A 12,633-nucleotide genomic window follows, 5' to 3' on the forward strand; every position below is an offset into this window, starting at 1 on the left:
AATTTACATCTCATTACAAATATTAAAGGAAATGAAGGGACGACATGTTTCTAATAGAAAAATATCAAAAAGAATTTTAATCTTTGCATGATTGAGGAAAATCTATTAGAGTTCGATCAATACAGCGTAGTTAGCCAGAATGTAAATTAAAAATGTTTCAGGAATTATATAATACTTGGTCACAATTCCTTTATCTAAATCATATACTTTTTATGCTTGCGTTGTATTGAAAAATGAAACATAATACCTTTATACTACCTTTCAGTTTTTCATGAACATTATTTTCATATTTCAATGAAGTTATTTTTATCTTTTGAAATAACATATTTTCGAACATTTTGCGATTCCAAACATCAAATATTTCATTATATATGTAGGCTTGGTTAATCGATCGTCTAGAGGTATGATTCGATTACCTGGCCTTTCGTATTTTTCTCCGTGACTTTCTTGGATTTGTAATAATGAAACTCTTTTGAATTATTTACATCTATTTACAAAGCCACAATTATACAGTGAAAACTCAGTATTGAGAAGATCCCAATAACGTCCTAACAACAAGTTTCTCACTACTATACGGTATACGGTACTGAATTTCGTCTTTAACTCTCGTTTAATTGATTACTCGAAACGTCTTCGTCGTACTTCAACTTTTCGGTAGTCTCGTCTTTAACTTGTTCGCGACTCGTCTTAATCTAGTCCGCGAACCGTCTTTTCGTTTACGTCTTAAGTTGACCAACCGAACTTGTCTCGTCTTTGATTTGAGTTGAACCGTACCGTCTGTACCCGTCTTCGGTTTAATCTGAACTGTCCTCTCTCTCGATTGGTACTACCCTGTCTCGAATATCCCTTCTTTCGTTTTGGCCACACCCTTAGGGGAAAGTACCATCTCCTAGTCCAATGAAATCTTTTGCCTTACCGCCCCCAAAGATCTTCGCGGATTCCTGGAAACCGAGAAGGACTAGAACCTGAGAAAAAACATGTGAAACACATCTGGCCTAATCGTCTTGTTCTGAAACTTTTCCCAACCCCATAACTCTTAAGTTTTACAATCGACATATGACATTCTTCGACACCCCGAAAAATAACACATCCTTTGTGCATTATGTACAATAACCATTCGTTCCCTGTAAATTCATTGAATTTGTCATGCCCTTGGCACTTGAAGAGACTAATAGGTCTCCAAACATCCGGTTGCCCATCTCAAGTATTTACAGGGAACAATAAATCGGATCCTACATATATGAATAATAGATGTCTTGCTAGTATTTTGATTGAAATATATTTCATCAAATTAAGTCCGAAAATAATTCTGTGAAGTGTTTTCATAGAAATAAATATATAATCCGATTTTTTTTTACACTGTTTGACCTGATATTTCAGATAAGGGACGGTCTTGATATCACTGTAGACCTTTCGGACTTCAACCTCAGGTCATCGGAGTCAGGTTTCAAACAACCTTTGATGAAATATTTGAAATCCGAAATTGCATACTAAATTCATATATTGATGTGGTTCTACGTTCAGGATTTCAAAAATAAGAATGATTTAGATATAATATATTGATGAATATGATAAATTTTTCAATTTTTCTATTATTACATTTATTACTCCGAAGAATTTACATCTTGAGAAGTCGACTGCATTTCAGATGTAAATACGGCTGTCCGCTGTTACTGTTGCCTGTCGGCACGTTTGATGGTTTTATTATACCCCTCTTTCTTATTGGTGAACCCGGTTGCACAAATTCTTCTAGGATTTTTTCTATCTGAAGACTGAAGTTTCTTCGAGATGCGAAACAGGTTTATTTCATCTGGGCTTGTATTTTTAGAATCCCGAAATATAGATACATACACACAAAATTCCCGAGAGAATTTTTGTTCACTTATCTCATGAAACATCATAAGACGTCAAAAATTTATTTAACGTTTATACCCCTTGAAATTATCCAACTCTGTTATTCGGGTCTAACTATGTATTCAGTTACTGAATCCAATATTTATTATGCATTCTCTGGGAACGGAAGGCAATAAAAATAGACAATTATGAAATTAATTGTTTATATAAAATCAGGCCTGTTTCCGATGCCGATAAGGCACGTCTTTAAAATATATCCTATTTTATTTTGCTAACACAAAAATTATTAAGCTTTATTGGAGAATCATAGAAATGAAACGATGGGTTATTTCTTATGAATTGAAATGAAACAGGCTGTTCCATCATGGGCGCGATGACGATGCTCTTTACGGTGAAGGGCTGAAATTTTCAAATTTTCACAGTATCATTAGGCTCCATCAGAGCTACATTATATAATTGTTTCGAAATACATAGGGTTTACAAAAAATGTGTAAATGAAGTAATGTAAGTGAACAAAATGATTTTTTTTATAGAACAACCTGTTTTTATTGAATTTCCAGATTAAATGGAATAAATTAACCCAAGATTTTATATGCTTAAAACTTCCTTTTTTGAAATATTTCGATTTTTTCAAATTCAAATTCTAGACAAATGGAGGTAAGTACTAATTTTTTGATAATCTTTGGGAACTCTACTGAGACAATTCATTGATGACTCATTCAAACGTTATTATCGGGGTTTTCCAAATGGCAAAACATGTATTATATTTTCTTATCAAGTAGCAAATTTGAGTAGTAGCAAATTTGAAAAATTGTGTACTGAATGAGAAAAAAAATTATAGAGTGTACCAGTTGAAATAGTCCAATATTAACTTTTTAATGCGTCATCAATGAATTTTATCATTTTGAACACCCAGTCGAGTTCTTAATGATTTTCTTTCGAAATCTCATTCAAATGAATTCATTAATTACGAAATTTCAGCGCTTAATAATTTTGTTAAGACTATCTAGGTATATTTAGTTATCCTAGGAACTTAAAGCCTCAACTTTTGATTTCGGTCTGTAGAATTTCAATATTATGGTTGAACGTATGTCTTCATTCTGATAAGGGATTGAAATATGTACAATTGTTCTTGTAGTTAAGACAACCCTTTAAATGTCCATCAATTGTAATCTGGAAAGCTTTCCTGTCGAATATAGATTTTGCCTGTTTACCCATTCACCTTGCCGGTTAGTCGTTTCAGACAAATTGTGTTCAAACTGTAAAGGAAATAGTAGTAAATACCATAGACGTATCAAAAGAGACCTGATTGTTTACATTTGAAAGTGAGGCCAACATTCACTAGTCCACTATTTGTACTGGCCGACTGTAATCTGGTCTATTTCACTGGGGGAAAGCACTGTTGCCAGATTTATCATTTGGGCTGATGTTTCGGTTCAAAACTTCGTCCGCAGTTCATTTCTATGCGTTCTTAAACTTACTCCGAGTAAGCTATGATTACTCAAAAGCGTTCACAAACGTACTATTCCTTCCTCCGAGTATGCTCTTCGAGTATCACGGCTTACTCGGAGTAAATTTAAGAACGCAACCCTTGAATGATTCGGCGTCTGGGGAAGTGCGGCAACACTGTTCTTATTTTATATAGGCAAATTGTCAAGATGGCAGGTTTCTTTCACGTGGTCTGTCACATTGGTTGCATCGTTGTCAGATCGAATCCTGAGATATTTAAGGAGATTTAAGGAAATAAATTTGTGTGCTCTAATATTTATTTCGTGATTTGAGCGTTTTAGGCTGAATTTAGTTGAATATGTATTTAAATATGATTCGTCAGTGTGAAATTTGTAAGAAAAGTAAGATTTCCCATCTGGATTTATCTTTTCATAAGTAAGTAAAAAAATGTCATATATTCCAGTGACGTAGGTAGATAAAATTATGTAGAATTAGAATAATGTGATTGAATATTCATTTCAGATTTCCATCTGATACCGAAAAGAGAGGAATTTGGGCTTCGCTCCTTGGATTTGAAAGCGTTAATTTCACTAAGAAGTTGGTATTTATTTGTTCGAACCATAAGGCCAAATGGAAAATTCCTCAAGCCAGATGTTGTCCCATTACCTTATCATACAACATTCGAGATTTCAAATGAAAGGTAATATGATTTAAAAAAAAATATTCCTCTGCTAATACTGAGATTACATCTACTCAATATGTTTTGTTGTTTGATGTTGATAATTTGTTGTATTGCTCTATCTCAAAAGAATATATATATATATATATATATATATATATATATATATATATATATATATATATATATATATATATATATATATATATATATATATATATATATATATATATATATATATATATATATATATATATATATATATATATATATATATATATATATATATATATAAAATATATATATATATATATATATATATTTATTGTGATAATAATATAATATAAATAGTAACTATTTTAAACATACTTGATTTTATAATGGTGTTACTGAGTCTTTATATTCATTCTACTATTAGTATCGATATATATTATTTTTAATGTTTCGAAAATATTTTTCAGTTCAGACACAGTATCCGAGCAAGTATCCGAACAAGAAGATAGTCGTATCAGCCCAACTACAGAGACAATGTGAGTTCTTGAGACAAAAATTAAAATTTTTTGCTTCCACATCTTAACCATTTAACCTCAAACAATTGCTTTCATCAATTGCTTCTGGATAATTTTTTATTTACTTGCTATTTCTAGGTTGTTTGGAGTGGCAAGTAACCAGTTTGATGTTGAAGCTCTGTCTGAAAGCTCATCATCATCTTCAGCAACTCTTACTGCTTCATCTTCAGTTACTCTTACAGCCTCAGAGTGTGAAAACGAACTTTCTAAGACAATTTTTGTTGAACCATTATCCCAAAATGTTCCAAGAAAAAAAAGGTAGGTATTTCAGGAAGCTTCATGATTAAAAAAAAATTTCCACAATGTTATTTGATAATATGAATCATCTCATCATATGCATATTGAAGTATAAGAGTTGACTAAATTTTATTCATTACAGAAAGAGGAGCTATTTTGGCGATTTGTCAAGCAGTGATTTCTCGACACCAGAGAAGCGAAGGAAAAGTTTTCACGGTATAAAGAAAATTGTCAGAAAACAAAAAGTGGGAATACATTCTCTTCAAAATAAGGTTCGTCGTCAAAGGCTTCGAATAACATCATTGAAAAGTTTGGTGTCATTTTTGAATGGAAAGTTTCGTTTATCAGAGGAATCAGAACACACATTATTGGTAAGCAATTATGAAAAAAGTCTTTCAACTAACCAACCTAATATTTTAACATTACTATTGAAGAGTTTGGACCAAAAAAGAACAGCAAGATCACGATCACTATACACAAAATTGATTTTATTCAGAAATGAATAATTTTGTCTAGTTTGATGCATTAATGTTTCAAGAATTTTATTGCTTTCACGTCTTAATCTCAAACAGAGTTTCTTGGATGTGCTTGAAATACCTTAATATTCAATTGCTTCTGCATTATTTTTCATTTACTTGCTATTTTAGGTTGTTTGAATTGGCATGTAACCTGAATGATGTCAGAGCTCTGTCCAAAAGTTCATCATCTCCAGCAACTCTTACTGCTTCATCTTCAGGTACCCTCACTGCCTCATAGTTTGAAAACGAACTTTACAAATTAACTTTTGTTGAATCACCATACCAAGATAGAGGAGGTAGGTATTTAAAGAAGCTTTTGAATTCAAAGAAAATTTCCAGAATATTATTCGATAATATGAATCATATGCATATTGAAGAATCAGAATTGACTTCATTTTATTCATTACAGAAAGAGGTGCTATTCTAGCGATATGTCAAGCAGTGATTTCTTGACACCAGAGAAGTGACTCAGATACTTTACCAGAACCAATAAAAGTATTAGATTTTATGTTAGTCTGCATTAATGGTTCATGGAAGATGCCTGTTGGATACTTCTTATTGAATGGATTATCTGCAGTGGAAAAATTAAAATTATTGAAAAAAATGCCTTGAATTCATCAATGAGAGTGGAATCACAGTTACATCAATTACATTCGATGGCACTGTAACAAATTTTTCAATGGCAGAGAAGTTGGGCGCAGATTACAGTAATCATTCTGATCTGAAAACTAGCTTCATAGATCCCATCACAAAAAATGAGATTTTCGTTTTTTAGATACCTGTCATATGATCAAACTTGTTCGGAATTGTTTTGCTTTACAAATTTGTCTGGAGGATGGTAGTCAGTGAAAGATCCAATGTACTTTTGTGGAGAGATTAGTAGACGTCCTCAGTAGAGAGCCTATATTTTTGAATTTGGTGACTTGGTATATGTTGAAAATAGTAACAAAATCAATAGGAAAACATTAGAAGAACTCAGAATCGGTCCTGTCCGGATTTTAAAGAAAATTTCTTATTCAATTTTTGAAATAGAATATGGTCACAAGAAAAAAGAATCAAAAATTTTTTATATATTAAGTAAGTTGAGTACATATATTCCATTATGATGCATTGATTATTCAAATATCATTTCAAAAGTATTGTAAGAAGTTTTTAGTTTGTTCATTTTTGATTGGCTATCTATTCTTGATTCTGGTTATAGGTTAGTGTAATGTTATGATTTTGTATTCATTGAATGAAAACTTGTTGTACTGAAACATTAATCAAGAAAAGTCAATAGAACAAAACAATATCAGAATTATGTGTAGGTATATTAAAATTTAACTCTGTTTTAGTTCAAAATAACAACTAGCTGTGAATTGTTTTTTTTTTGCCAGGTGTTAAGGAATGAAATCTTGTCAAAAACTGTAGGCCCCGATACCATAATATGTAATTGATTGTTTCTTGAAAAAATAAATCATTTGTTTGGGAGCTGTAGGTATCTAGTCAAGCATCAGCATACAATTAAATATCTCAGATATACTAAACTCAATTAAATATGCCATATCTGTATCTACCCTTTGTATTATTTGTATTTTACAATAAATTGCTTGATGACATCAAAAGATTAAATGAACAAAGTTTCGATAAAAAAGTAAAGGAATTATTGCTGCAGAACACAATATACAGCCTAAAAGAGTTTTAAAATGTTTGTGTATGTAATTTGTTTTTTAAACCTGATTGAATTTTTATGACAAACCGTGAAAATTATTGACAGTGAATATTTATAGTGTACAATGTGATGTAGTACATATGTAAATAAATATTATTATTATGAAGTTTTGTTACTTCAAGGCTATGAATTGTTTTTTTTTTTTGTTATGTGTCAAGAAATTAAATCTTGTCAAAAACTGTAGGCCCTAATTCCATAACATGTAATTGTTCCTCGAAAAAATAAATTATTTGTTTAGAGCATGTTTCCTTCAAGGATACCCATAAAAATTGAAGTCTGAAGTTGGTAACTTATACTTACTAAAATATTCAATAACTCGCAGTTTCCTCAGAATTTGGGAAAAATAGAGGATCCTATAATAAATACCGTATTCAAAACATGTTTTATTTTTATTACCAATAAAATTGGATATTAATTAACAATTTGAAGATTATATTGTGTACCTGCGGAGTTTGGAACTTATTTCAAGTTTATCTTCAGAAATTGAAGGTTCTACAAATTGTACAGAGTATTTATGTGAAATCAGGTACAAAAAAGTAATAGAAAAAACCAAGGAATGGCTATAAAACTCGGTAGGTAGAAACATTTTTGACTGTTAAGCAAATTTCAGGTATTATTTGAATATTTTAGAATAACACAGTTCTGTTTATTCATTCATAATTTAAAAACTATTTCTGTTCAATAACTTATAAATTTCAGTGGATTCTAAATAGTTGAGTCTCCTGCCTTTTGTTCTACATGTATAATTTTCATGTAGTCAATTGTGGGGAAAGGGTGATTATTATCTATGCAAAGGTGGAGAGACACTTATTTTTGTTGAAATCTATTCGATATTCGTTAAATCTAGTTTTTAATTAACGTCGACCTGTTTGTCCTATATATTTCATATTGCAAGTTGAACATGTTAACTCATAAAAACTCCTGATTTACTTGTGTTTGGGGTTGAATCGAATCTTTTGCTTTAAATTACAACGATGATTTATCATTTATATCACCAAAGTACGAGAGAGAAATTAATTTTTTGGTTTTTCAGTTTTTTATGATGGGGTATATTTGATTTTTGATATTTTCTGCTTAACTAAATTTTCTATAATTGCATGTTTGAACCCATTGTTTGCAGCTATTGGTTTTATATATATGGTTCTATTTCGGTTTCGCGGTTTACTTTGGATAATGGTAAAGGTGAAAGCTATGTGAATCATTGATCGAAATGCTGAAATCTCTAAACACGTTAAAAGCAAGTTTTTGGTTCGACTGTGATATTGAAAGTTGTTTGCTGGGGTCTAAGAATGTTATGTGATTATTTGTTTCCTTTTTCAATTCGAATTTTATTTTTGGGTGGATATTATTTAAGTATATTTAGAAATTGATTTATTTGCCTGGATGTTCCAGAAAGGCAAGCATCGTATGTTTTCTACAAATCGATACCAAAAGTATATTTTTAGCGGTAATTTATTGAGTTGAAAATTTTATTTTCTATATAAGACATGAAAATATCTGCGAGAAGTGGGCCTAATGTCAGATATTTTCATGTCCTATATAAAAAATAAAATTTTCAACTCAAAATGAGTGGTAAAAATATACTTTCGGTATCGATTTGTAAATTACATAAACTTGCTTTCCTTTCTGAAACATCCAGACAACTAAATCAATTTCTAAATTACATAAATAATATCCACCCAAAAATAATTTTTAAAATATATATATATTCAAAAACAAATACCGACCAACTTTTCGCCTACGTGGCCCAAATATTTCATTCAATAAAATGGGAAAAAGATTTTCGCACGCCCATGGATGGTGTTTTCAATTTCAACAGATAATTCTTTTGCAGTGTTGCCGACCCGAAGCTGAGAGAATTGTTCATCCTTGTCTCACTCGTTAACTGTACTATAGCCGTCCTTATCCAAACAATGTGAATGTTTGCTTCACAACAAAGCGAGTCCCAGTACGGTAGGGTTGCCATAAATGTTGGAACATCGACCGGGACAAGTGGCACAAAAATAGGTTGAAATACCACACAAAAATCAAAACCTCATCTGAGAGGTATTCATTTATTAATAATCCGGGGTTTCTATAGGATTATTGAGTTTTTTGCACTTGGTAGTTGAATTATAACACATTCCCCAAAAAACAAGATTTTTTCAGACATATCCACTGAACTAATTCATAAAGAACAAAAATAATATCAACTCGCAATAAAAACAACATAAAGTCACAGCAATAAACAAATAGGTATGGTACCCTTTTTTTCAGGCTTGATCCTCGGTGCCATTTTTTTTTAGCCCATTTATATATTTCAAAGTTTTGGCCTTTCCAATTAATTTTTTTCTCACATAAATATAAAATTCTACGTTTGTCATTTCATACTCTATGTTGTTTCTGCGTACTCATGAAAACCTTTCATCATTCGACCCTTTCAGAAAATATCGAAAAATATTTGAAAATTTTAAAACCAATAGACTGCACAGAAATTGACATCATATCGGCGGAAGTGGAAGAAGTTTTGTGAAGTATGTGCGCTGGACAACCGATAATTATGATGTCTTTGAAAAGAATTTCTTCTAATGAAAAAAAACTCGCCTTTATTTTACTTCGAAGTACTATTTGAGTTATCCGCACTGACAGCGAAAATATTTCATATAGAAATATTAAGGTCCTCTTAAGATTCAATACAAAATAAAGTGATTGTATAAGACAATTTATTTGGTCATGTGTCAAATTTTAATAATTTTATTTTCAATCCTTCAGTTTCACAAAAATAATGTTTGAGCAACGGAAACAGTATTTCAGCTTTATGATTACTGGAATCCCTTGAGATTCCATGAAAACAAATTTTGTCTCACATACCCTATATAAGGAAATATGAATCTCAAAACGGTCAAATTACTGACCGGGACAATTGAATAACTGACCGGGACACGGGGACTCAATGATCCAAACCGGGACGTATGGCAGCCCTACAGTACGGGGATGTTTCGTCTCCTTAGGATAATAAGTCTATGGTAAATACCCACAAATTGGTATTCAGAAAGATCTACGAAATATCAAATAATGGGTACATGGGTATTTGAATAAATTTAGTGAAGCCAATGAAAGTAATAAGGCGCTTATTTAGCTCTTACTAGATTGAATTTTTTAGGTCCAGAGGTGTCTCAGTGGACACAAAAGTCAACAATATTGAGGACAAAGAGTACGCAACTAACTTGTTTGTGGTTTTTTCCGAAATTTTTGAAGATTGAACAACTAATAATATACAACTTTTTACCCCGGTTAAGCTAGCAGAACCACTTTCGAATTTTCGATTTTTTTTTTGGCCATAATTTAAGGCTCATTCTAGGCTAATTTATTACCCTCTTCAAAAATTTTTTGCTCCTTAATTGTCGGAGAAATCGCGGGTTCTGCTAGCTGAGGGCTGCCATACGTCGCGGTACACCGGGACATGTCCCGGTTTGGATCATTGTGTCCCTGTGTCCTGGTCTGTTATTAAATTGTCCCGGTTAGTAATTCGACCGTTATGAGATTCATATTTCCTTATATAGAGTAGGTAAGAAAAAAATTGTTTTCATGGAATCTCAACGGATTCCAGTAATCATTAAGCTGAAAAGCTGTTTCCGTTGTTCAATCATTATTTTTCAGAAACTGAAGGATTAAATATATAATTATTAAAATTAGAAACATGGCCAAATAAATCACCTTATACAATCTCTTCATTTTGTATTGAATCCTGAGAGAACCTTAATATTTCCAAATAAAATATTTTCGCTGTGAGCGGGTATAACACAAATAGGTACTCAATTCGAAGTGAAATAAAGCCGAGTTTCTTTTTAATTTGAAGATATTTTTTTCAAGGACATCAAAACTATCGGTTGTCTAGCGCACATACTTCACAATACTGCTTCCAATTCCGCCGATATGATTTCAATTTCTGTGCAGTCTATTGGTCTTAAAATTTAAAAATATTTTTCGGTATTTTCTGTAAGATCAACCGATAAGAGGTTTTCATGAGTTTGCAGAAACAACTTACAGCAATGTACTTCCTCATTCTAGAATTCGATGGCTTTCGCTTCTTCTAGCTATTGAACGCTTGCTGAAGCAATGGGTGCCATTAAAAAAAATTTCTTAGCTGAAAAAAGGGCCTCAAAAGCTGTAACCGATTTTTTTTGACTCTTTATTAGAACTTTATACTCTATTTCTACACAGTCACGCATTTCTGATTGACAATTCGATTGAAAGGATTGAAAAATCATTAATTACTCTTATTAAAGTAAAAATTAATTGAGAGGATACTGAGAAAGAGTTTAATGGAAGATTACTAAATAAATATTTTGGGAACCAAACAAGACAACTCTACAACGAACTAAAGAATGATAGCACGATGAATACAATGCGATAAGTTAAATTTGACAGTGACGTCAGAGATTTTTCACAACACCCGATATCTCGAATATAATCGATTCGGCCAATTCGATATATTTGCATGAATGGTTTTGAATGATGTTCCTTGATGAAATCTAGTTGGATATTTCTGTTGGATATTTAAATGGAAAAGGTTTCACGCTAGAAAAAATTACTTGAAAAGACCAAAACTTTGAAATATATAAATGGGCTAAGAAAAATGGCACCGAGAATCAAGCCTAAAAAAAAAGGGCACCTACCTACTCGTTTATTGTTGCGACTCTATGTTATTTTTATTGCGAGTTGATATATTGTTTTTGTTCTTTATTAATCATTTCAGTGGATATATCTGAAAGAATGAGTCGTATTTTATTGGGGAATGTGTTATAATTCAACTATACCAAGTGCAAAAAAGTCAATAATCCTAGAAACCCCGGATTATTATTGAATCAGATAACTTTTTAATTTTTATGTGGTTTTTAACGTATTTCTGTGCCACTTGTCCCGGTCGATGTCCCAACATTTATGGCAGCCCTATGCTAGCTTAACGTTAAGCTAGCAGAACCACCAAGCTAATCGATATCTTATGGAAAATCTGATAACACCATCATTTTAGGCTCTTTTTAGGCTCACGTTTGAACCCATCACCAAATTTCTGAATATACGTTTTTTTAAAAAAACCCTGGGTTCTGCTAGCTTTACGGTTAAGCTAGCAGAACCCAATCGTAAATAAAGACCTCAGAATAATTTGAATATCATAATAATTTTAGGCTCTATTCGAGCTAATTAATTACCCTATTCCGAAATTTTTTGCTCTTCAAATTACCGAGAACTTGTGAGAACTTCTACTGCATTCATCCAATTCCGTCAGTACGTGAAAAATGCAAATCTCATGTGAATATGGAAAAAATTATAACTGCATAATTTTAGGCCCTATTCAAACTAATAAATTACCCTATTCCGAAATTTTTTGACCCTCAGATTACCGAGATCTCATGAGTTCCACTACTTCATTCATCCAATTCCGTCAGTACGTGAAAAATGCAAATCTCATATGAATATGGAAAAAATTATTACGGCATAATTTTAGGCTCTATTCAAACTAATTAATTACCCCATTCCGGAATTTGTTGCTCCTCAAATTACCTAGAACTCGTGAGTACTTTTACTTCATTCGTCCAAATCCGTCAGTACGTGAAAAATGCAAATCTCATATGA

General features: G+C 31.7%; 1 protein-coding gene across 1 annotated transcript; it reads left to right on the forward strand.

Annotated features, from left to right (window-relative positions):
* The first annotated feature begins 3,815 nt into the window (after positions 1-3,815).
* On the forward strand, positions 3,816-7,143 carry LOC123672370. The gene is made up of 6 exons (XM_045606461.1): positions 3,816-4,003; positions 4,444-4,512; positions 4,630-4,809; positions 4,931-5,159; positions 5,436-5,602; positions 5,716-7,143. Coding segments are annotated over exons 2-5 (420 nt in total). The 5' UTR covers positions 3,816-4,003; positions 4,444-4,510; the 3' UTR covers positions 5,445-5,602; positions 5,716-7,143.
* The last annotated feature ends 5,490 nt before the right edge of the window (positions 7,144-12,633 follow it).

Source organism: Harmonia axyridis, chromosome 2, assembly GCF_914767665.1.
Source record: "Harmonia axyridis chromosome 2, icHarAxyr1.1, whole genome shotgun sequence".
Classification (NCBI taxonomy): domain Eukaryota; kingdom Metazoa; phylum Arthropoda; class Insecta; order Coleoptera; family Coccinellidae; genus Harmonia; species Harmonia axyridis.